Genomic DNA, 25,109 nt, shown 5'->3' with positions numbered 1-25,109 from the left:
TATATTTATTTTTCTCTTGGGCTGCTCTGGGAAGTAAGCCGGGCTATCCCAGCAGCACTGGGCACAGCTGCCAGGTCTCAGCCAGACCTCACAAAGTGACCAGGAGCATTTCAGCCACCTCACCCAGAGACAATCTGACCAAAGAGCGGGGTATGTGAGAATGCTGGGGGCTGCTGCTCTGGTGGGTTTGATGCAGGATCCTGACCCAAGGGGCCAGGATGATCAGCTTGGGACATGGGCCCAGCTTGCTGCCGTAGGATTCCTCCCTGCCCATTTTTTTAATTGCTATCTCAGCAAATTGTGTGTTGAGAAGGTGATAGTTTTGAAGGTAAATATTGTGTGTGGTTGAAGTAAGGCTACAAGTCCATTTGGCCATGAGATAATACTTACCTTGGACACCCTCAGAGTATGGGGTTGGGATGCAAACAGGGTGGCTTCATGAACAGAGGGGCTCCCTCTGCCCTGGCAGAAGCATCTCGAGATTAATTTTCTGGGGTGAGGAAACCTCCATCTGCAATCTGATTCAAAGTTCAATTTTACAGAGTTTGAGAAGAGGTTTGTTCTGTGCCCTCATCACCATCTAGCTGAAAAACTCTCCATGATGCTCCTCTCCTCCTGGCAATTCCCACAGCTACTCTTTCTCCTAAAAGAGAAAGGAATTTGTGTAGGAAAACTCTGGTTTTGTTTGAGCGTCAGAAATGCCATGTCAGCCTTTAGGTGAATTCTGTGTATAGAGGTGGAACTTCTGCTCTAGCGGAAGGTATATTTCCATGAGCTCCCCAGAGAAGACCTGGCTGCCTGGGATGGCAAGGGCTGCTCCTCATGGGCAGCATGATCCTGACTGTCCCTTGTTATACACTTGTGTGCAACAGACAACTGTAAGGTAGATATATATATACTTTCTCTCTTTCCTACTTCTCCGAAATTTATTCAAAGCATCGCTACTCAACTCTCATCAGCAACAGCCCAATGCACACCCAGGAAAAGATGTGCATGTACAGACAGACCTCCTACCATACCATGCTAAGCAGTTGATCACTTTGTGAGCTGCCTTACACAGCAAACCACAAATATGAGCAATCAAATTAATTCACATACATAGATGATCCCTCCTGATCTTCAGTGGGCATGAGAAAACTGTTTATTCCTCTGATCTGTGGCAGAGGGTCTCCTCACCCTTTGCCAGTATCTCTGCACATGGAGCCATTGCACTGCACACTTGGCCTCTTCCCAGCTAAAGCATCCCCATGGCCTGCTTGCAGCTATGGCAAGTGGCATGCAAGAGGAGAGGTAAGTGTCATGCAAGCCTGGGGATAAGTAGGATCTTGGAATTTACAACTCCAAAGTGGGGGAAGTAAACCCAGAGATACCTCACCTTGGGCTGTGCAGTTCTGTCTCAAAGTGAGAGCTGGAGTTCATCCATCTCAGAGACTCCTTGGCCCTCCCAGAATGTCGATTCCAGCTGGATTAGCCAGCTGATCTCTCTAGGCTTCTTCCGTAGTTATGAAGGTTGGGATCCTGGGTGGACTAAGATACTCAGCTAAAGCACTTCTGTGTAGTTAGGCAGGGTGAATATTCCCCCCTGCTTCCCATGCGGCCAGCCCAGTAGCTGTTATAAATTGTTATCATGCAACTGACATCCAAAGATGTTCAAGGTCTTCCAGAGCAATGCTGACAGAAGCCTATTGTACAAGGAATTAAAAATACCCCACTGCACAGCCCCCACACCCTGGACAACAAGCTTTGTATTCTTTCACAAGAACAAGATAGGATATGAGAATTTTCTCATGCATAAATTTGGTTGTCTGGTGCTTTGGGAAAAGAATACCTCCCCATGTGCTGCCAGCTGCCAGTAGGCATTGGTTCTAAAACTGGCACATCTGTTTGAGTACAACACAGTTTAAAAGCTATAGTTTAAAAGCTATGGTTAGAGACTCAATGTGAATGCTGCCATTTTCCTTTAGGCTAGTATCATGCCCATGTTCCATGAAAGTAAAAAAACCCAAGAAACAAAAACCAAAGAAACAAAGAAAAAACAAACAAAAAACAACAACAAAAAAACCCCACACCAAAAACAAAACAACAACAAACAACACAGAGAGAAAATAATATAGTTTTAGCAGTTCCAAAAAGGAAATTCTATTAAAAGCAGTTGCTCCTCCCAGCTATTTAGATTGCTTATGCTATCAGGTTTTTGGGACATGAGTTTTCTTTTTGTGTACATTTGTGTTGGACTCCATATAGTGTGTGAGTTCTTACAATAAAAATCAATTTATAACAGGTGACTGAAAGCATTTTTCCCCCAGGGCAGCACTCTTTATCACTGTCCAGCATTTTGGAACATGATGAATATGGGGAAAAGGATTTTATAGGATTCAACTAAAGAAAAAGCCCTATGTATTTGCAATCTGAAAGGAAGCGCTGGAAGGTTATAATTTGGCAACAAAAGGCTCTGGAAGAAAGCATGCCCTAGCAACTGTCTTTGTATAGAGAAATCAGTCTCTTGTTTCTCTTACAGAAGGCAACTTTTGTAACACTGTTTGCATTGTGCCTTCTAATGACTGACGTTGCGGCAGGGCTGTCAAGCTAAGAAGGGGAATAGTGTGAAAGTGAACTGGGACATAAAGACCCCATGACAAAATGAAAAATGTTATAAGAGGGCCTTGCTGCTTGAATGAGTCGGGAGCCGTGTGAATGCTTAAAGGAGTGAGACATACTGGGAATTGTGTTTGTGTACTTAGTGATGCTCCATAATGACCCTAGTGGGTACGCCTTACAGCTAACTATAAGTTGAGGTGAATGAAAAGGGAAGAAAATACGTGCCTTCCCCCTGTCAATGCACAGGGATCACATTCTGTCTTCAGAAAGATGAGATGCTGGAGAAATCCTGGAGGCCAGGTATGTCATTTCCCCAGACTACCTTGTGTCCTGGCTGAACTGCTGGGCTGGTTTCTCAGCCCTGTCTCCCAGCTGCTCAGTGGCATGACAGGGTATTTGCATGGCAGACCAGTCTTGCAAGTGGCCCTCCTACAGCTCTTACAGACATTAATTTTGCCCGGTGTAGACAGTCTGTTGGCTGTTTTTCACCTGCTGCCGCTTCTCCTTGTATTGCTCTTTCTTTGTCCTATCTTGTATTTCTAGCTCTCATAGTATTTCTTTATAACTAAAAAAAAAATACGTCTGCCTATGGGTTGCAAGAAAGGCCTTGCTGGTATCCACCTTTTTTCTTGTTTCCAATGCGTAAAAATGTTTGCTGTTGTGCTTGAATTATGTAAAAGAAAGAAGATATTCTCTTCAGTGGGATAAAGCTAGGTTGGAGAAACATTTTTAAAGCAGAGCTGTTTTGGGCGGTAGTCATTGTAATGCTGTTCTAAGAGAACAAATATATCAGCCTGAGGCAAGGTTTTTCAATCACCTAGGTCTGACTTTTCATTAAACTTCTGTGAAAAAGGAATATGGAAAAGAAGGTACTAACTAAATGGTTGCACTGAGAAGCAAGCTGTTAAAGACTCTTTCTCTCTGCTCCCTCAGTCTGACTGCCCATTTACCTGTTTATCTTCTTCGTTAGTGGGTCTGCACCCCATGCTCTGCCTGGCTGAGAGGGACTGGGGCCATCACGAGACCTGAGGGGACCTTGGAGAGGCAAAGTTTTCTCAGCCCATTTAAGTAGCAGTGCTGTGAAAGCACAGCACCATCAGAACTGGGAAACCTGCTGCCTTATCCAAAGCTTACTCCCAAAGATTGGAGTCTGGGTAGCAGCTTCTGATACAGAAGCGGGGTTAGCCAGGCCATTGCATCCCATGCCTCTGCAGGTGTTCGCCCAAGCATGAATCCCACTGGGATTATGCGTCCCCAGCCCTGCAGCGAGCAGGGGCACATAGGTTTGCAAAGTGTGCATTGCAGGCTGGGCTACTGAACAGCCACGCTAGGCCCTGCCCAGGTGAGCAGAGGGCATGTGGGATCCAAAGGGGGATCTGCCCTTGGGAGGGAGCAGCTGATGGAGGCTGGTTGTGATAAACCCTGAGGAAAGGCACCCACTGGGTCAGGTGGGACCCCAAGCCTGCAGGGCCTCTGTGCTGGTCCTGTTCTTGCCTTTACGCAGATGTCAGAATCGTGCTATTCTGTTACTTTTTAAGCTTTTCAGCCAGACCATTTGTTTCCTTTCACTCAGGTGCATGGCACCTTTACAAGCAATCAATACCAGGAGTGTTATGCCATGCTCTGCCTCTGAGCCTATCTAGATAAACACCAGCTGGCTTGATTTGCATCATCTCCAACTTGGCTCTTTTGCAGCTCTCCTTGCCACAGCACAAGAGACCACAAGCCTTCCATTGCTGCAAAAGTTGTTAAATTATATACAACCTCTTTCCTTAGAGTTCACATACAGATTAATATTAATATGTTGCACAGCTATTCAGTGGTTTACCTATTAGCTCTGCATGCCAAATTAATGGTGGCACAGCAGATTCTTGGTACACCCATCCTATTCTGTTTTATTTTCACCCACCTTCCTTTATCCTAGCAATGCAGCATGTTCTACTATACAGTACTTGGGCTTTCCGAAAGTTCAAGCTCTTGCTCTTTGGAACCATGTTTCTGTGTATTATTTGGTTTCATATTGTATTTAATTTTTACATTGGGTTTTGTAAGGGTTTCTTCTGTACCCCCCTGTTCCCCTGGAAAATGTAACACCCCGTGGTTTGCTCCTGCCCCTTTTCCCCGCCCATTCTCCTACGTTGTTCCCTTCCTGGAATGTAATCCAACCCTGTTCCACTCCCATCTTATCCCTGATTGGGTGGTGGCTTGTCCTTGCCTTTAGCCCCCTCCCTGGATATAAGCCAGAGGAATACATGGAAAGTTCTCTTTGCTCAGGGACAGGGAAGGGGCTCCTGACCCAGGTGGGGGCAGGACCACAGGAGAAAGACTGAATAAAGCCCTGATTTCCCCCCGAATCAAGTGCAGAGCCTTCCTTTGCCATCGGCAGGTGCCTGCTCTCTCTAAAGGAAAAGGTTCACAGCTGCTCCTGGGATTTTGGGGCCCTGAGGAAAAAATCCTTCCAACTGTGGTTTGTCTCTCAAGCTAGCCGGAGCCCCTGAGCCGGGGCTTTGGGAGAGAGACAGGCCACAGAACCACAAATGCTTCTTGGTGGGGAATTTTGCTTTGCTCTCTGTTGGTGTCCTGGGATGCTTAATTCTTTGAGGGTTTCTGAGGTGCTGCTGAGTTTCGGATGAGTTTTGGGATTATTAATGCTGAGCAGCCTCTGGATGATTGATTTGGTCTCCACTGATTCTTTGTGTGGCTTTGGCAAGGAGCAAACTGAATTTGGAGGTTGAGGCTACAGGCTGTGTGCACAGAAAGGGGGAGCACACATCCCCACAGTAATCCCAAGTGTCCCCATGTCTGAGACAATTTCTGTTTGCAATTATTCTCCCATGTCCTTCTCACTTTGGCAATCATGTTTGCAAAAGCCCCAAAGAACCCATTGTTTTTGACCATGGCACCCTGTGACTCCTTCTGGTCGCTTTCCCTTCCTGATCATGAATGTCCTGGGTGTAGTAAGGTCCCTCTACCCTTACAGCTGGGACAGTCATGTGAGGAAGGATTTCTGGAGGATGTCTCTGGCCACAGATACGGTTGAGGCTAGTACAACATGTCTAGCCCTAACCACTCAATGGCCAAAAGGCTTGCAAAGAAACTCCTTCCAAAATTGGCATCAAAGTTAGGACACCATCAAAACCACCAGGAGATGACCAGTACAGTTTTTGTCATCTTCTGTTTCCATGCTGCAGGTGTGTATGCTTTAAAATGTGTTTGAAGAGATTCTGTACCATTGGGTTGTGTGTGGACCTTGCCTAAAAAATATGAGAGACAGAAATTTATTGACGAGTGGTAATTTAGGAAAGGGAGGTATCTGAGAGTTTGAAGAACATCTGTTGGTGGTGGTAAAAATGAAAATATGTAAACACAAGACACACTTTGAGAACTAAATACACCCGCTGCAAATTTGTTTCCTTTTCTATATTTACTTCTCATTCTTTTCAAAAATTAGCACACATTTAAGCTTATACCAATACAGTAAGCCAGACAGACCAAGTAGTATCTGCAGTGAGACCTGCTAATGTCTGTGATGAGACTAGATAGCACTGAAAACAATGTTAGCTTACTATTTTCACTTTAGCTTAGATGCTTGTGCATTCTGACTCCATCTGTACCTATCCATTGCTTACAAGCCCAGTTGCTGTTCTGTATTTTTTGATGATCTGACATTTTAATAGGACAGGAATGAATTCAAGAAGTTTTTGAAAGATCTTGCTGTTTTTATTTCTGCTTAAAAACCTTGGAAGGACTTTCTAGGTCAGTTTTGAAATTTTGTCTGTACTGGTTACATTTAACTCCTGCAAGATAGAAGGTGAAATCTATTCATTACAAATGAATAAATCAGAAAGTCATCATTAGCCAGGACTGTGTGTGGTGTGTGTGTGCACCTAGGTAACAAGTAGGAGCTGTTTACAACATGTTCAAGGTCCTCTTCTGTTTTGTTTACTGCTCAGGCTTTTCACAAGAACCTTTTTGTGACAGCCTCGCCAGCAAGTCATGCAGTTAGGAACAGCATACTTGTAAAACCGCAAGTTAAACTGTGTGGAAGGCAGCATTTTCCAGTAGCAGTTAAGGCCATGCCCCACCTCCAGACTGGATCACCAGGCACCCCATGCACCCTGTGTTCCTCTTGATGCCAAAAGCAGCCAGCAGCTGGTGCAGCTCTGTTGGTTTTATGGCCAGCTTGTGGTATGAGCACAGGGCCATGCTGGCAGGGCGGACTGAGGCCCCTGGCTCGAGCATGAGCAGCAGGAGAAGTCGACACATGTATTTAAAAGCAAAATGTGGAGCAAAGCTGCAAGCACAGGCACATATCAAAATAGCTACAGTAGGTAGCCAACTGCCATGCTTCATGGGAAAAGGGCAGGGCCTTCAGTCTTGCCAGCAGAGCCATGCTGCTGCAGAACTTGATCTTGTTGCATCCAGGCATTGCCGGGCTGCTTGTGACCTCTGGCTACATCCTGTTTTCTTTGCATTTGCCAACAGGGTGAGTAATGCCAGTGACTGACAGGGCAGCTGGCACCAAGTGTGCTGTGCTGGCTTTTTATCTCTAATTACCCCCTTACACTGGGCTGTCTAGCTGTTAAATTATCTGTCATGAAGATATCCGAGAATAGTCAGTCACGGGCCTTGTGCTATCCTTGATTCTTCCTTTGTGGGGCAAAAGTTCTGCCTAGGATGAGTGGATATTTATGTTTCAGGGGGTTGATTTTCTTTTCTCTCATACTTTTTTGTTGGAGTTAGCTGGGCACACAGAGCTGGGTGCTGAGATTGTAGGTGCTATTCCTGCAATACCGCAAAGGTGTATTCATGTTTATGGGAGAGAAGAAGAGAAAGGTTTTACAGTGTTTCCCAAGGATGCTATGAATCCTGGAATTTTTTTTTTAATCTCTCCTGGGAATTCATGCTGCATCTGCTAAACACCCTTTTAGATCTTAAAAAAAAAAAAAAAAAAAAAGATTATACAATACCATGACATGCAGGTCTACATATACTAACCCAACTGAAAGTGTAACTACAGAATACTTGCCCTGGCTGAACTGTGCATCATGCTATATCCCTCCTTCTAGTCAATGCAATAACATGTAGCGGGCATGTTATTGCATGCTATTTCCTGTGTTTGGGCATTGCTTGTGCCCCGGAGACTCTGGCCTTTGCAGTGGGTGATCCTTGCTCTCTTTCCCCTACTAGGTGCATGGGAAATGCATGTGCAAGCACAACACCGCAGGGTCCCACTGCCAGCACTGTGCCCCACTCTACAACGACCAGCCTTGGCAGGCTGCAGACGGCAAAACTGGAGCTCCCAAAGAGTGTCAATGTAAGTAGCCAGTCAGGAAGTGTCTCCAGATCCTCTGCCACAGTGAAATGCTTCCTCTGTGCCTGCCTTTCTCCCATGTGTGCAAGAGGCAGCACATCCTGAGCGCAGCACTTTCCAAGCAGCTCAGTGAGTGAAGCCCATTGTCATATCCCTGCCCAGCACCCACCACGTCCGTGTGGTAAGGACAGCCCTGTTTGCACAGCCCCTCGCTTGGAAATCCTCACGAGACCATGATGTCTCTTGGTTTTACCTTTCTCTGGGAGCCAAGTACAACTCCTGGGGATAAGGTCTGCTGCTGTGAGCAGACTGCACCCTGCCAGGGTACCTTGGACGTGACAAGGCGCCCGACTTGTCCTCTCCGTGAGCACCACTGACAAACACCTTTGCAGGAGGTATGACTTTCTGTTGCTGGATGTGGGCTCTGCTCACCCCTGGACACTGAGGGCAGAAGGAGCCATGGGCTCTGGAAGTTTGAAGACCAGTTCTGCAGTGCCAGGGAGGACGCTTAGGGTGAGAGTTAAAGAAAATACTTTTTCTTAAATGTTATCTGCAGAGGTTAGGAAGTGTAGATGAAAATGTAGTGACACATTCAAACGAATAGCAGGTTCATAGGTCAAGTCCCCATTTCAAAATGTGGTTTGAGTTTTTGTGTCTCTTTTCTGTAAATCAGTATCTTTCACTGCCTTAATGAGTCTTTCTGTTCCCTTTGGCTTCGCCTCAGCGTGCAAGTGTAATGGGCATGCCGACACTTGTCATTTTGACATGGACGTGTGGCTGGCGTCGGGCAATCGCAGTGGCGGCGTCTGTGACAACTGTCAGCACAACACAGAAGGGCAGCACTGCCAGCGCTGCAAGCTGGGCTTCTACCGTGACCTCAGGAAGCCTTTCTCTGCCCCAGACACCTGCAAACGTAAGTCAGTGACCTTGTACTAGTGAAGGGCTTCTCAAGTGGAAAAGTCAAATGAAAGGTGAGACCTTCTTGCCCCTCCTTAGAGCAATCTTCTTGCTTCAATGAAGGACATGGAGCTCTTTGAATCCTCTTTGTGGTACTACTTGCAAAAAGCAGTGGTGATATTTGCAGGGTGAAAGTCTGCAGATGCTGTTGACGAATCTGTCCTAAGGATCCCTGTAGCCTGAGGGCAGGGGAAGAGAGGTGATTCATTCACTTTCTCCTATTGCTATTTTTGGAGAGGAAAAGCTGCATCTTGTTTTCATGTTCTCCTTGTTTGGTGATTGTTGCAACCTCAGAATTGGGTTCCTCAGCCAGCAGGGGGGAAGCCGATACATAGCATTGCCCACCAGTTCGTGTTCGCAGCAGCAGCAGGTGGGTGTGGAAGGACAGGCAGGAGCACAGTTAAGTGATATTCCAGAAGGTGGAACACTGAGGAGGCAAAACTAAAAGCAATGATTCAGGTGCATGTGAAATTAAATCTTTCCCAAGCAAAGAAGCAATCTGAAAGCCACACTCACTAGGGACCACCCAAGAGGATGGTGACTCACCATGGGGGACTCCAGATCCCCAAATTATGCTGAGAACGTTATACTGGTCAGCTAAATATGGGGTGCAGGAATGGCCTCCTCTCTGAGCCTACAGCCGCCCACCGGCTTCACCACATTTCTCCTCGCTGACTCACTAGGACGGGGACCTTCACAAGTGACAGAAAGAAATCTAACTGACACGCTGCCTGTGTCTTTTGAGGAGACACTGAGCGCATCTTTGTCCTCTCAAGGAGAAGTACCTGCATGTAAAGGAAGAGGGAACCCTCCTGTGGTAGGGAGCTGCACCCCAGGCTGGGAGGGTGTGTGAGGTTTCAGTTTGTTCATTGGGGTCTGGTGGGGAACAGCTGCTTTTGTCCTGCTCCCTTGCTGCATATTATCCTCGTGAGATTCCCAGCAGCCCCACCAGTCTGTTGCAGAGGTCCTCCTCCTCTCCACCTTTCACTCATTGCAAGGATGGGCAGCAACAGCTGAACTGCCTGTTTTACAGCCCTAGTTCTCTATGGAAACAGAATTGACCACAGTTCTCCATTGCTTGTGTAAATAATTCACTGCTGTTGTATGTGCACAATATTTTCTTTTAACAGTGAATTTAATGACTTTAAAAAGTTTCATTACCTACTTGTATACATCAAAGTTCTAAGTCTCCTCTGTAACATCACTTTCCCTCCTTAATTATTGCCAGAACTTAGGCAATGATCTTTTGTTTTGGAGTCTCATTAGGAAAAAAACAGGTTTAAGTCTTGCATTTAGACCCAAAGAAGAGGCTACATGTTTTTTTCTAGCTCATTGATTTATCCTTGCTGATTAAGAAAAGAACAAAGATCATTAATTGACTGCGGGTAGATAATGCAGGACAGAAGATTGAAATAAATGCTGCATGGGACCCTCAAGCTCTGAAACAACATTGTACTGTGGTTCTGGTATCTTTGCTAGGGTTGTAATTCCTGATATTCTTTATATGCCAGCTCCCATCAGGGAAGAATATGCACTTTTCTGAGGCCATTGAAGACAAGTGAAGCTTTGGCACTGAGTTGAGTGTGGTTTTCTGGACACCTAAAAACACCACTCTTCACCTTGGAAGCAGCAAAAGTAACCTCTGTCTCCTTTGTAACTTCATTTCAGTCCATTGAGGGGGCAGAGTTTCATGAGGAACTCGTTTTAGGTTTGTGCCAGAATGCCCTGTCCATAATCTGTGGCTGATTGCAGGGTCCAAGAGGAAGTCAAATGGCACCTCCTGGGCTGGCCAGCACAGAGCTTCCTTCCTTGCAAAGCCAGAGGGAAACAAGAGGTCTCAGGACACATTGCTGCGAAGCAGGCCCAGCTCAAAGGGAAGGCTGCCAACCCTGTGCACATGCCTGTGTGCAAGTTAGACCTTTGCTAATGAAGTCAGGCAGTACATCACATCATTAACTATGTGATAGCCAAATTCCAGGGTTCTTGATTAAAAAGTTTCTCCCCACCTTTATGAGCCAGAGGAAGCTGTGGCTATTAGATGATTAATGGGTATTTTTGTTGACATATGCCAGTGCTTGTTTCTCTTGGCTTTCTGCTTTCATTTCTGAATCACCGGCCCATGGCATTCCACTTTCCACATTAAAAAAAAAAAAAAAAAGTGCCTCCATTACTCTTTAATGCAATAATCCAGCTTTATGGACCACTAGATATCATGAACTCTAGTATTTAAAAGCTAAAGATAACGTATATTTAACAAGAACTGTAAGATACTCTCGAGTATAGTGAGAAGAAGTTTATATTTATTTACCTTCTGCATTAAGTACATCAACTTCATCACCTTTTTTTTTTTTTTTCTTTTTTTTCCTTTCCTGCATTTATGAATTGCAGGGCATGATACTCCCTCAAGTATCTGAGGAAGACAACTTTTCCTAGCACAAACTGAATTCCACAAATACAGAGATTATCTGAATGCTTTCTTTTCAGAGACCCTGTTACTACAGACTCCCAGATGATTTCTCTCAGGGCTTTTCAAACCCTCACAAATACATTCCTCCCTAAGACCCCTTCACCTCTTCACTTCTGGTCTCCTGCTGCCAGGAATGCTCCAGTGCACTCAGGGACCCAGCACCTCAAGGGAGAGATGGCAGCTGCAGGGCCGTAGAAAATGACTAATGACTGTTAAATTAAATTATATGAGATCAATTAGAGCCTATGCCTGGAACATTTCCAAGGACCATGCCATGGTCTGCAATAACAAGGACATGCATGGAGCCCTATTATTCTTTTTGGGAAGGCCATGGCATTGCCTGCTTGTTTCTAGCTCAAGACACCATTATTGTTCAACTATTGAGAATTTAAAAATGCCTAGTTCAAAGTAAATAAAGGAGTTGTTAAGCCATAATCTTTAAGGATACTTTAAAGATTCTTGTAGGCAAAGAGTGTATATATATTTGCTCAGCAGTAGGCGTGTACCTGATAAAGTGAAACATTCTGATGTTTAAAACACCAATCTGATGACTCTTTCCCCATGTCATACCTATGAGTCTTTTTCTTTCCATCCTCATGAGTTTTTAAGCCTCAGCTATACAGCTGCAGACAATAAAATTGTGTTTTATAATTGCCACATTTATTTTTCTTTCAACTGTAGAGTTTTGAGAGTAAATATTTGTCATTTCCAAAGGTTAGCTGGCAGCCGAGAAAACCACGGCAGTATCACCAATCCAGGACAGGGAAATCCAGTTCTGCTGGCATCCCACTCACTGATTTTCCCTCCCAGTCAGCACGTGCAATTCCAGGACAGGCAGCTGTTAATTCATATGTGCATGGAAGTCGCATGCAGGATACTGCTATGTAGTACTGGCTAGTAAATTGGCATTTTTAGCAATGCTGCTTTCAAATCCAAAAGAAAGAAAAAGGCTCCAGCTTGTGGAAAGTTTTTCTTGATCCAAGGCTGGAGCCCAGCCATTCCTTCTCTCACAGGAGCTCCCTTGGCTGTGGAGACTCCCAGCCTCCCTGGTGGAGTGGCCACAGCGCATGAGACAGGAACAGTGGAGAAGTTTCACACTGAGAGTCTTACACTCTGCACCTGTGTATCCACAATGAAATGCCGTCTGATACTGTCTGTGGCTACTTTTTCTGCTGCTCAGCTGCTCCTCTCACCTTCCTGGATGTGGGTCTCCTACTACCTGTGCTACAGTGAGGTGCAGATTGTGTGGAAGGAGGAAAATGGGGTCTAAAACAAACACAGCACTACTGCCCATGAGGGACCAATAGCTCCCACCTTCAAACATTGTATAATCAATCCTGCAATCTTTTTCTTCCTGCCCTTGCCATAGTAAGGAAACACTCCACGTTTTTTCCATGCATTTCTTTCAAATGTGGTATTACACGCTCACATTAGAGCTCCAGAGCCTCATTTCTGTTCTTGGTGCATAGCAGTGGGCTTCACTTTATGTCTGCATTGCTAAGCAATTTCCCACTGCAGCCCATCACAAACATTTACTGTATTGAAATTTGGCCCTCAAACCATTCAGATTAGTGTCCTTTAGTGTCTTCTTGAGCCTTCACCGAAGATCCAAGAGCAAAGTCCTTCAATTGGCCAGCTGCCATTGGAAAGTGGATTGACGCCTTGGTGGCTCATTGAGGAGCAGCTGGGAAGGATGGGATCCCTGTTAGTGGATAGGCAGGCCTGTTAGAAATTACCAGTCTTTACAACATATCTCTTTGTGGCTTTTATTAAAAAGTATAGCTAACTACTTTCTCATTTTTAGTTGTCTTTTTAATTGCCGTATGAGTTTGCTGCTCTTTTTCATAAGAGCTTTTTAAAATTTCATATTCTTGCTTCACTGTAGTGTTGCCACTGATGTTGAATTTTATATTAGGGGGAAAAAGATGTGTGTAAAGGAATTGTCTGAAACATAAAAGCTCCAACCCCAATGGGGTTGTATGTAAAATTCAGCTGAAACCTGACCAAAACAGGACCAAATCTCTGGCTGAGCAATGGGTTTATCTCATTAACTGGAGGAGAATAGAAGAGCCTTAAGTGCCTGATATTTCCCCTGAAGGGCCTGAGGAATGCCAGAAATACCCTCCTCATCTAGTAGAAGAAGAGAGCATTTGGCTATATGTATCAGGTGTAAAACACTTCACAGCCTTCAGGAGAAAGGTATGCAAGTCTCAGTGCACGCTGTTGAAAACTATGCTATTAAAGGTACCAGAGTTCACTGCCTGCAGCTACTTATACAGTTTGTGGAGAGGCTTTCTAATCTTTTAATTTTATATAATTATATTTGTTTGCAAGTGGAAAGGGTGGGGAAAATTTGGGGATTACTTTGGCAAAGATGTTGGAATCATAATCGCCTCTAAGTTGACTGCCAATATTAATCTGTCCTTTAATATTTTGAAACTATACTCCAGGTATGTCAGATTCCTGAAACCACAAAAATGTTGTCAGAGCAAAATAAAGTGTATGTGTGCAGCAATAAGTATTTTAAGAGAAAGAAATATGTTGCCTGTATTGGCTTTCCTGCTCAATTGCCTTCATAGTTACAAAATAGAACGATTGGTATTAGAATTTAGTGAAAATATTCCCTACACGTATATTTTTTTTCAGGAAACTCAATTTTATGTAAATGAAGCTTTGGGCAAAGGTCTTTCAGCAGGGAATTTTTTGCCATAATGTGTAAGGCTGACTGTACCATGTCCTGGTCAGAGAACCAAACCCCGAGGTGAGAAGAGCACAAGTCACCCAGTTACTGGTCCTGTGGGCCACAGCATTGCCTGCTGACCTGGCCACATGGTCAGAGGGTCGGCTCATGCTTTTGATAACTGCATTTCTGTTCTTTGAAAGCATTAACATCTTTGGGGGAAAGCCTTGTAATACACATAAATTATGTTTACGTAAAAAACCCACCCCCTAAGGAGTAGGTAAGGGAAACTTCACACGACCTATTTTAGAGCATCCTTTCTGGGAACCCAGTATGTCCCAGCAGACTTCTAGTTCATTGTTCTGGTGCAAGGGGCTGTGAGGGAGAAAAGAGAGCAGCTGGCATTTCTGATGTGCACTCTGCAAACCTGTGTCCTGGAGAATATGCAAAAGCCTATCTCTGAGCTGTCAGTTTCCTCATTCTTTTCTCCTAATGTTTTTAATTGATGGTTTTAAAAATCAGAGACAGAGTGGTACTTTTTGTTCAGCCTTCACTTTAATTAAAATGACTGTTCTGAGGGGTTTTTAAACCTCCTGGATGCAAGACAGTTGTTATTACTTAAAAAGCAATTATGTTCTGATTCATTTTTTGCAGTGAAGCACCCACAGCTGCCTAAACATCACAGTGAGGCAGGCACATCCCTGGGTACTTGGCCGGATTAGAATCCAGATGCTGCAAGGAAAGTAATGAAGGCCTGTTTGCCAAAACATAACATGACACCAGGGTAGGCTGACTAATTAAAAACTAGCTCACAAAAGTTTAAATTCTACAGATTCCAAAGGGAGACTGCTCAGATTTTTATGGATGAGAGGTAAAAAAGCCCAGAAATCCCAGAAGTGTCCCTAGGCAGAGAGGTAGTTTTTTTCCTACGCCTTTGTGATGCAGAGGTTGTGCACTCACAGATGTTCTGTCCCTCACGGTGTCCCTCCCCTGCAGCTTGCTCCTGCCACCCTGTGGGGTCGGCCGTGCTCCCCCTGGGCCCCCGCACCTTCTGTGACCCCAGCACCGGCGACTGCCCCTGCAAGCCCGGCATTGCAGGGCCCCGCTGTGACCACTGCCTCCCCGGCTACTGGGGCTTCGGTGCCTACGGCTGCCGCCCTTGCGACTGCGCCCGCAGCTGTGACCCGCACACCGGGGACTGCCACAGCAGCAGGTGAGTTGGAGGGTCTCACCAGGCCTCACCAGACCTCTGTGATCTCAGTTCCAGGGAAGGCTCTATTTACACGTGGCAAGCAGGCTGAAAAGTACCCGTTATGTAAAATACTTGGGGTTTGGTATGGCCAAGAAGATAAACTGGGATAGAGTGGGAGCTGAGGCTGTGGTTCCCTTGGCTACCTGGCACACCATGGCAGGGCACCGGGGATGTTGGAATTTTTGCTCTCGGTGCTGGTGTTAATGTATTGGGTGTTTTCCATAACCTCCACAGTTGTTTCCTCTTCACAAGAAAAATGTGGGCCTCGGGGACATCTAAGTAAGAGGAGACTGAAGTCTTAGTTTTGCTGTTGTAACTTAGCTTATGTTGACTGTGGCTTGGAGTCAAGCTCTGACTTATAGAAAACAGCACGTTTTAATAATCCAAATCTAACATTGCTTTTTCTACCAGACTAAAGATATTTGTGGCATATAAATCCCTATAATGTATTTTAAACCCAAAATGGATCCATGATCCTCTCTGACGTCACTCAACCTGCTCACCTTCCAAAACTGCTTCTTGCATTTACCATCATCAAGACACGCCGTCACATTGTGTCTGGAGGATGGGCTGGTAGTGGCCTGCTTTCCACTGGCTTCTGGAGGAAGGTTGATCATCTCCCTTTCCCCTCAACAGCTCAGATGTGACCTGGCACAATGAAGCACCTCCTTTCCAGGCAGTGCTCAATGAGAGCGAGCCCACCTGGGGCTGGGAGGATGAGCAGGGCTTCTCAGCACTCCGGCACTCTGGTAGGACTGCGGCTTTGCACGTGTTCCACCTGCCCAATCCCTCCCGCCAGCAGCCACTGCAAACTTAATCTTCTGCATTGACTTGTAGCTAGCACTCTGGCAGCTGCAGGGGGGAATGGACATTCCCTCACTGACATGTGGAGAACATCCTTGTGACCACTTCCTTCCCCTCCAAGAGCCAGAAGAGCCTTATGGCTCAGCCCATCAATGCAAAGATGTGCAAACCCATTAGGCAGATGCCCCATGCTGAATGCCTGTTCCCAATATTTAGCTGTTGTAAGGCAAGAATTTGCAGTCCCAGCTCTGAATTTCAAGGGAACTTGAAATCCCCTCATGTTTTACTTGACCATCATGTTTTATAGGTATCCTTATATTCCCTAAAACACAACAAACCAGCAACTTTATTCAAAGGGTGGGGTTTGCCACTTCACTGGCAGGCAGTTAGGGGATTTCTAACTCAGAATTTATTTCCCCTATACCCACAATAATTTTGGCATCACTTGCAGCTTATTATGTGATTTGAGATGGTCTGGCATGCAGCTGGAGAAGTTATTTCCCTCGTGTGTTCCCGCCCTGGGGGAGGTGGGTGCTACATGACGGCTGGTGCAAGGCAGGTTGGCCCTCTGGGGCAGCATCAAGCTGTCCTCCCTTGCAGCTGCTACATGCAAACAGGCAAGCGTCATTTCCTCCATTTTCAGAGAGCAGCTTGATAATATCTTGAAGATACAATAATTGAGTTAATTGAGGGGAAAGCTCCATCATTTGTCTAGGCAATTTCATTTTAAACATAAATAAGTATATCATGTTATTCTTTGTTCTAAGATCACGGAAGTCATTAATCTGCCTTAACCTCTGCAACATTTCCTTTTAAAATTTTGTCTGGTACATTGCAGTGTGGAAAATACCACAGGGAAAGATACGCATGTTATTTGCATCCCAAGGCAAAATAATAAGGCCTTTGTTTTCCTTCTCTTCTAATTGTAAACAAGGAGTAATTGCCCTTGGACTAAGAGTCTGCATTCACTCTCAGTCTGAAAACAGTTGCAAATTCCTTTTTTTAGGCATGAGGCTTGTGGACTATTTGAAAAACCTCTGGCGGTTCCTGAGCTCTGCCTGCAAGTGCTCCCGTCTTTCAAGCATAATTTACAGCCATTTGCTTCCTTCTTTTTCCCTAGGTAAATGCGAATGTAAAGAGCAAATTTTAGGGAATCCCAAGGTCTTCTGCGGAATGAAGTACACCTATGGTGAGTTGTAGGTGAGGGGGCTGTAAAGGGTGGTGCTGCAAGGCAGTGAAAAAGTGTATGTAAAGCACGAGAGGTGCTGTGTGTGCACTGCTACATCCTGGCAAACCCATGGGATACTTAGTCTAACAGCAGGTCTTCAACAAAAATGTATAAGTATCATGGTTCCAAGTCAAGGTGCGTGAAGCATCTTGTTCTGTTACCCATCTCTCTTGCTATCAAAACACCATTGTATAAAAATCGTGGGAGGACAAGAGCTGGAAGTGTCTCTGGGAGGTTGTCTAGGTCCAAGACAGACTATAAACCACTGTTACCAAAAGTGGGTCACTGAAACGCTGTCTCTAGACAAGGTGCCCTAATGGGAGTCTAGAAAAGACTGTATCTGAATGATACTGAGTGTAAGGAGGGACTGTGATCACCACTCCATGGATAAAACAATTCTGGCAGCTACTGGGAATTTCCCCATGTCAACAAAGTTCAGCTGTTGCAGTGGGATGATGTATGCTGTCTGTGTGTCTCTTGGATTTAAATGAATGAGGAGAGATACTTTGTTTCCCAAGAACTCTCTGGTGTGTGCCACTGAACTGCCTCCTTCATACTGTGGCAGAGCAAGGAATGCTCTGTGCAGCACTCCCAAGGAATCTCTTGCAGGGGTCTCTTGCACCTGTTTCATCTCACACTGAAGTCAAAAATGCACAGAGATAGCCCATACCTCTGCAGGCTGCAGAGCAACCCACAAAGTAGAGTTCAAGGGGCTGCCAGTTGTTGAAATGTAGCCCTGGCTTAGTGATATTAGGAAAAATTTGATTCTGCTCTGTTTTGCCTCCCAGCCATGATAGCAACTGTGTTTAATCTTTCAAAAGATAAGAAACTGGGAGAAAAGGAGTCACAAAACCTCCATAAATCTTATCTAAAGAGCAGTCGGGCTTCCCCCTCTTTCATCAGTCAACATGTGAAGGTGTCAGCTAAACTAGAGAGAGAGATGAATTACGGGAGTCATCATGAGCTCCAGGAGGCCATACTGTGAGAGGCTGCCCTGAGCTTCCCAGCGTGAGTGCTGAACAAAGCACCACCTTTTGGGGATACCTAAAAGGTCACATGGAGGAACTGAGCCCTGAACCTGCACAACACAGGGGCTCAGCGGTGGTTGCCAGGTGGCGAAAATGTGCCTGTGGGTATGAGTAAGCTCAAAATACTCCCTAATTTGCCCCAGTTCCCACCAATGTCTCACTCTCCTCAACTGGGTTTGGCAGTTCTGCAAAGCAGCAGGACTGGCACCAGGGTGGGTTGAGGCTGAGGCCAGCAAAGCCTCCTGGTCCATCCCTAAATCCAACTGATTTCCAGAAGTGCTAAGGAACACAAAACGTTTGCTGAGCTCTGGGGAAAAATGGGACTTCATGCCCTCATGGCAGTTCCAGGGGCCATGGCCAAAACAACTGGCAGCATTTCTGCCCATGGGTGTGGGGATGTATGAGCTCCCTAGCAGCTGCTCTGATCCTGGGCTCCCCAGCAAGGAGCATTGGGCTAACTCCACTGTAATAAAGCAATTGTCCTCACTGCTTAACTGAGACAGCAGCACTAGACTAGGATTAAAAAAAAAGAGAGCCCTGTAAGTAGTTTGTATATTCCTGGTTTTGAATTCCTGTGATCCCAGTGATCAAGACGAAGATATTGTCAGCTCATGACAAAGGCTCGCATGCAGAAGTCAGTGTGAAGATAAAAAAAGTCTTGAAATCTACAAAGCTGAAGATCCTCCGGGGCAAGAGGATGCTCTACCCTGAATCCTGGACTAACAGGGGCTGCACTTGTCCCATCCTCAATCCTGGTAAGTTTGACTCCCTGAGCAGTACATTCTCACCACATATACACAGATTTCATTCCTGACCCTCTATCCCCTCATACCAATGAGCTGAGATTGCAGCCCAGTGCTGATTAAAAATTATTGGCTGTTGCATCACTTGGATTCCAACAGCAGTCTCCATCAAATTGAAATTTTGTAGAGAAAAACTTGGTTTACCCTATAGACTTTGAAACATACAGTTCTCTTTATGAAGCGTAGTAACAGGCTTTCAGTTTTACCAGTCTCTGTTCCCAGAGGGAGGGAGGTGCCCATTACGCCACAATTGCATGATATATCTTTCAAAGCTAAAGCTAATTTGAATCCATAAAAACACATTTAAATCTAATTTGAGTCATGATACTGCACTGAAATGCTAACCTAAACTCCAAGGGAAGATTTCTCTTTGAAAGTAACACAAGTTTACATCTACAAGATTTGGAAGAAATTTTCTTATGCAGTGAGGGGAGAGCTCCACAGTTTTTTCCCCATCTTCTTTCACTGAAATAGAATATAACCAGTGGTGGCTAAACAGGGCATGCAGTCTCCAGTATGGACAAGGACATGCAGATTCAGGGGTTTCTTTCAGTTTTGCTTTCCAGAGCAAAACTAAGCTCCAGCTGACATACCTCTCTTTACAACTCCAAAATAAATGGGCAGTTACCGACTGATTCAGATGAAGGGCTTTCTTTCCAAAAGGTGTATACACCACTGGGAAATTGGCAGTGGAAGCAGTGGTGTAGGTGCTGGGGCGTCCCTTTCATGTGCAGCACTAGGAACTAAGGGGTACAGGGCCGTCTGTGAGGCTGAGTCGTGCAAAAGGGTTATTCACTGATGAGGTGTTTGCAGTCTTCTTTCATATACACAGGAGTGACTGTCTGGTTTTGAAGGCAAGCTGCTGTGATAACACAGCTAGAGCTAGAAGTCTTGTCAGGTGTAAAGGTCAGATGAATCAGCAGCATTAGGTAGGGCTCTACTGTTTAAGTGCAGTAAGACTTTGGATATTGCTGGAACACCATAAATCACTAATCAAATAGCTATAGCTGTTTTATTTTTCCATATGCAATGAAAACAGAAGCAAGAAAGCCCAGATGCAGCTGCCTTTATATGAACCTCAAGGAATGCAGTGGAAGCTGTCCAAAACGGAGCCTGCAGGGCAGCCCCACACCTGACACCCAGATTTGCCACTCAACTAACTTCAGAGGAGCTTCACTGATTTTCTCCAACAGATGAAAAGACAGCATTAATCACAGAATCAGTGGAGGTCTCTTAGCAGCAGAAAGGTGGAGATGCAACTGTCTTTAGTGAAGGTCCAGGTGTCTGACACATCAGGTGTTACTCCCTTGTTACTTCCTTGCCAGCTCTCATGATTTACGCTGCAAAGCTTGGTATTTTTTTGAAATGCAGCTGCTGGTCCCATGAATATAAATTAGTCTCAGCCTTCATGTTGAAAAGAAGTCATGGCATTTGTTGCTAGTAGGAAACTTGAAAACACCCATTGAGTGAATCTTTAAAATTCAATAATGTCAAAGAGGGGAAAAAAAGATCCCAGATACCTTTTTTAAAATTCATTATTTTCTTTAGCTATCACATTCATTTTTGAGTGGCTTGCAATACAATATTAGCAGATTCAACCCTCTATCACAGTAAGAGCTTATGGCCTACCTGTGAATAAACCAAAACCAGCTGGATGAAAAGTCAAGCTGACATAAAACAATTTTCTGACATCCAGCTATAATGGAAATCACATCTTCAAAAACATAGAGGAGATCAAAGATAAACACAAAAGTAAGACAGATGGGTTTTTATACTGTTTTGCAGAAGTAAAGGGATACTAAAAGGACAGTAGGTTCTTAAAGGCTCTGACAAGGGAAAAAAAAAAAAAAAAACAAACCCACACCACCACCAAGAAAACAACCTCCAAGCATTTATCAAATTTCTGTGGGCTATTTTCAGTTTGAAAACATCCTTAAGATCCTACAAGGGGAACCCTTCCACCACCCTTGCACACCTTCTGTTACACACACACACAGAGGCAGATTCTGCTTCTGAGGGCACACTGAAAGACTTAACGGTCCCACCAGTTTGCAAGGTAAGAGGAGCCCATCCCTTCCATGGCTCTGCCAAGCACAGTCACAGGGAGGCAGAGAGCAGCCTGCCAGGGCAAACTGCACAACCTCAAGTCCTGGCTCGTGGCATCTCAGTCATTTGACTCATTTTAATTTTACAGTCCTGTAGCATCAGGGTGAAAAATCTAGAAAGCCCTACACGTTCAACAACCATGGCAATATTTGCTTGCTCTCTGAGTGTGCATACCACGTTTCTCTCTCAAGGGAAATAAATCTAGGAACCCTTGAAAAGTGATGTTTATAACAGCAAGATTGACTTGGCCAAAACTAATGTCTTGTGAAGGGCGATGCTGCCACATACATATCCTGTGTTTACTTGGCAGAAGAGAGGATGTTTGTGCCCAAAACCTCAGATAAAGTAGAAAGCAAATTGTACTGCTTGACCTTTAATTTGAGAGCCGCCCTCCCTTTATTCTGGACTGAAAAATGAAAACCTAACACAAGCTGCAGCCAGGATGGAGCAGGATGACTGAGAGCACTGGGGAAGGCCCATCTCCTGTGCCTGGTTTGGACCTGCACGTTGTGCTCCCCAGACTGGTGCAAGAAGGATTGGGTACAGGAGGGGTCTAATACTGGCTGTACACTAAATGTGCTGCAGTAGGAGGCTGACCCTGGCAGGGAGCTCGTCCTGCCATGAAAGGGATTATTCTCCTTATTATCCCCATTTATGGCACATTTGTGGACCATTTAGGCTGTTTGGATCTGTGGTAGTGTTTCTTTAGCTAATTCAAACCAAAGGCTTTGCTCTATGCCCCTGTTTAGCAGTTGTTACCTGGTTTCAAGCACTGTTTTGAGTTGTGTCCTGAAAGTCAAGCGCAGACCTGGACACCTGAGGAAAGACCTGCAGCAGGGCACTACAGGGACACAATCCAGCCCTTTCTGTTTCTGGACAGGCAGTTGAGGCTTTCTCAGACCCTGCTCTTGTGTCTCTGAAACACCTGGCAGAGGCAGAAATTAGCAATTCTTTTCAGTGTGACAACCACTCCTTCAGGCTCTTCATGGGTATTTGAGCCAGCACATCTAGTGTTGCCTCTTATTGGGGTCTGGCATGCCTTTGCCTCCAAGGGGCCACTGGCCACTCTGAGCAAGATACCAAGCACTGGACCATCCTGCACTGTTCCATTCCTTGAATTTGCTGAACTGATTTCCAGGCCCAGATTTATTTAGGGAGAGGGGAGTCAGGTGGCAGCCAAATGAAGGTAACAGCAGTTCCCAAAAGAGGTATAAAAACTTGCAGTGCTGCCCCCAGAGTTGAGCTTTCGTTTATATTTAAAAGCTAAAAAAGTCACGTTTTGTGTGCTGTATCTCACTGACAGGGGTCGTTTTGCCATAGACAGATAGAGCTATAGATTCACAGATAAACATGAGAGTCAATATATGTAAATATTTCTTTGTGTAAGTGCTTTTTTATATGGGATTAGACATCCAGGCTGACTTTGCAGCTCAATAGGCCTCTTAAGCATGGTACTGTGCAGCCCCTGACCGCTTTGCTGGTTTGCAGGCTTGGAGTATCTTGTGGCAGGACACGAGGACGTCCGAACGGGCAGACTCATTGTCAACATGAAAAGTTTTGTCCATCAGTGGAAGTCGGCTCTTGGAAGAAAGGTCTTGGAGATTTTGAAAAGAGACTGCAACTAGAGGTGTGCAACTGCCTAGGGCATTTCTTTTTGCACAAAATGCAACAGCCTCCACAGAGAGAAGACCTCTAGCCAGAAAACTGGAATATAGTGCCAACACGTGTAGTGAGGCATTCAGAGTTGTAGGCACTGTCTAATTTAACCCTTTCTGGCCAATGTTCTTTCACTTGCCTATAGCTTCCTTGTCAGGGCCTCACCCTGAGCCCAGCTTATCATTAGGTTGAGGGAAACAAAAGGAAGGGTGGTAGATGCTTGTCTCGCTCCAGTGCAATGTTGGGGCAACTCCCAGGAAGCCACTGATCACCCAAGACTAAACTGCCATGCTGGAAGAGCTACTGCTGAGAAGCAAAACACTGCCAGTGCCACTAGTGTGGATCCTGAGTGACTTCTAGGGACTCCCAGAGGATGCTGTGGAGAAGGCAATGGCCACAGCGGTGGGTAGGTGCTGGCACCAGCATGGCAGTGAGAACTGCTCTTTAGAAACACTCCCTTACAGGTTAGGACATGGCACCCATCAAAGAGAATTGAGTGCCACTTGCTTTTAACCTGTTCGCCCTGATGAAGGTTTCAGGGGCTAGATTATCTGCTGATGCTGTTAAGGAGGGAGCTGCTGGAGCGAATTGAATGCCTCTGCCCTGTCACAGGCATAATGCAGGGCAGAGGCCAGCTCTTCACCCACTGCATGGCTGCAGAGAAGAGCTGGCTGCAGAGGGTGCAGTGTCTCTGAGCTTCTGTCCTTGAAGCCTTAAAAAATGAACCTAGCCCTAATGTAAATATTTCATTGTATAAAGCACTTTACTACCTGCCACTTCACAGTGTGGGAAGTCTAATTGTGTTGGGGAAAGAAGAATTTGAAGGTGGCATGTGAAAAAAGACTCCCTGAAACAGAAGCACTCCTGAAGACACCCCCCGCAGTTGGACAGAGTTAACAGTATAAAGGGAATGGCCAGCCTGGCACTGGCTGCTCAGAATATCTGAGGATGCAACCTGAAAGATAAAGTATTTGCACTGAAGTCCCAGCTTTAGACCAGCACTTGGACCCCGTGGGCAGGACTCCAGCAAGTCTTTGCAAACAGAGTGGGGAGAAGAGACTTTGAGATGAAAATGCAATTGTCGGGGGAAAAAAACTCCGACTGCAGGAAAAGAAGTGGATGCAGAGAACAGAAAGGACTTGCATTCACGTATCACAACCCAACTATTCATGGTGGGCCTGGAGTTTATTTTATTTTTATGTTAGTATTTAAAATGGAACATTTTATTTGTTTTCTTCTGTGTTATTGTTTGCAGTATATACAGCCATTATACTTCCTCATTAACACCGGTATGAAATATAGTTTACTGCAGTTTTCAGCACTAAAATACATCTTTTCTGTAAAGCATCTTTAAACCACATTGCATAGAGTGTATCTTTTTCATGAATATGAGGGGAAAGAAGACATACACCAGAAAAGTCACTAGTCTACCAATCCACTTTACATATGTGCTTTTCTTTCAAGGTCCTGTGGACCCACAAAAAAAAGTTACTATTTTGGTAATTTGTTTTTGTATCTCATGTATGTAATAAATATAATATGATTTCAACATCTTCTTCTCCTGCTACTGTTTATGCCAATGTCGGTGGGGTCTTCACGCCTGCACTAAAGAGCACAAGCAAATATTGCACTCGGTGAGGAGAAGCTGCTATGGGGGATATTTTCCTCTCTGGTTGGGGGGTAAAATGCAACACATGGTAGAAAGTGAAGTAGCATGGATGGCTCACAAAAATCCCATTTCACCTCTTGTTTTGGTAGGTTTATAAGTTCTCATAAGAAGGGGAATTGTACCTAAGTATTTTCAAAGCTGGCCAGATCCTTGCCTCCACACAGGCTGGAGGCTGAGCTGCAGAGCAGGCACTTACAAGAAGCAAGTCGGGGATGGGAGAAATAAGGTTTGTTCTCTACATTTGAAACTACAAAGGGGAAACAAAAGGCTGTGGGAAACAAATGCTGTAGCAAAAGGTTTACAAAAACACTGCAGAGTGAAGTCAAGCATCAGAAATTAGTGGCCAGGGGGTCAAGACATAATCTGCAGTGTGGGCAGCAGCTCCCTGGGTGGGTGGTTAATCAGTGACCACAGCAGCCCCCATCTCCCTGGTGGAGGAGACTGCAGGGGCAGGCTCTCCTGTGGAGGCAGTCAAGAGACCAAGAGTCTCCAATAGCTGTTTTGATTTAAAACTGTGCATTTGCCTGCTTGACATATTTTTAGCTTA

At 45.2% G+C, this 25,109-nt stretch overlaps 1 protein-coding gene across 1 annotated transcript in view; it reads left to right on the top strand.

The window, feature by feature from the left end:
- NTN4 (netrin 4) overlaps positions 1-24,444 on the top strand; it is a 44,322-nt gene extending 19,878 nt beyond the window's left edge. The window contains exons 3-9 of the mRNA XM_040062151.2: positions 7,789-7,915; positions 8,637-8,825; positions 15,013-15,229; positions 15,905-16,017; positions 17,193-17,261; positions 18,913-19,083; positions 22,726-24,444. Coding sequence (XP_039918085.1) covers positions 7,789-7,915; positions 8,637-8,825; positions 15,013-15,229; positions 15,905-16,017; positions 17,193-17,261; positions 18,913-19,083; positions 22,726-22,862 — 1,023 coding nt within the window. The 3' untranslated portion in view covers positions 22,863-24,444. The remainder of the gene's footprint in view (positions 1-7,788; positions 7,916-8,636; positions 8,826-15,012; positions 15,230-15,904; positions 16,018-17,192; positions 17,262-18,912; positions 19,084-22,725) is intronic.
- Positions 24,445-25,109: the final 665 nt, after the last annotated feature.

This window comes from Hirundo rustica, chromosome 4 (assembly GCF_015227805.2).
Source record: "Hirundo rustica isolate bHirRus1 chromosome 4, bHirRus1.pri.v3, whole genome shotgun sequence".
Classification (NCBI taxonomy): Eukaryota; Metazoa; Chordata; class Aves; order Passeriformes; family Hirundinidae; genus Hirundo; species Hirundo rustica.
Note: the sequence above shows the minus strand (reverse complement) of the source record. Positions and strands in the feature narration are given on the sequence as shown.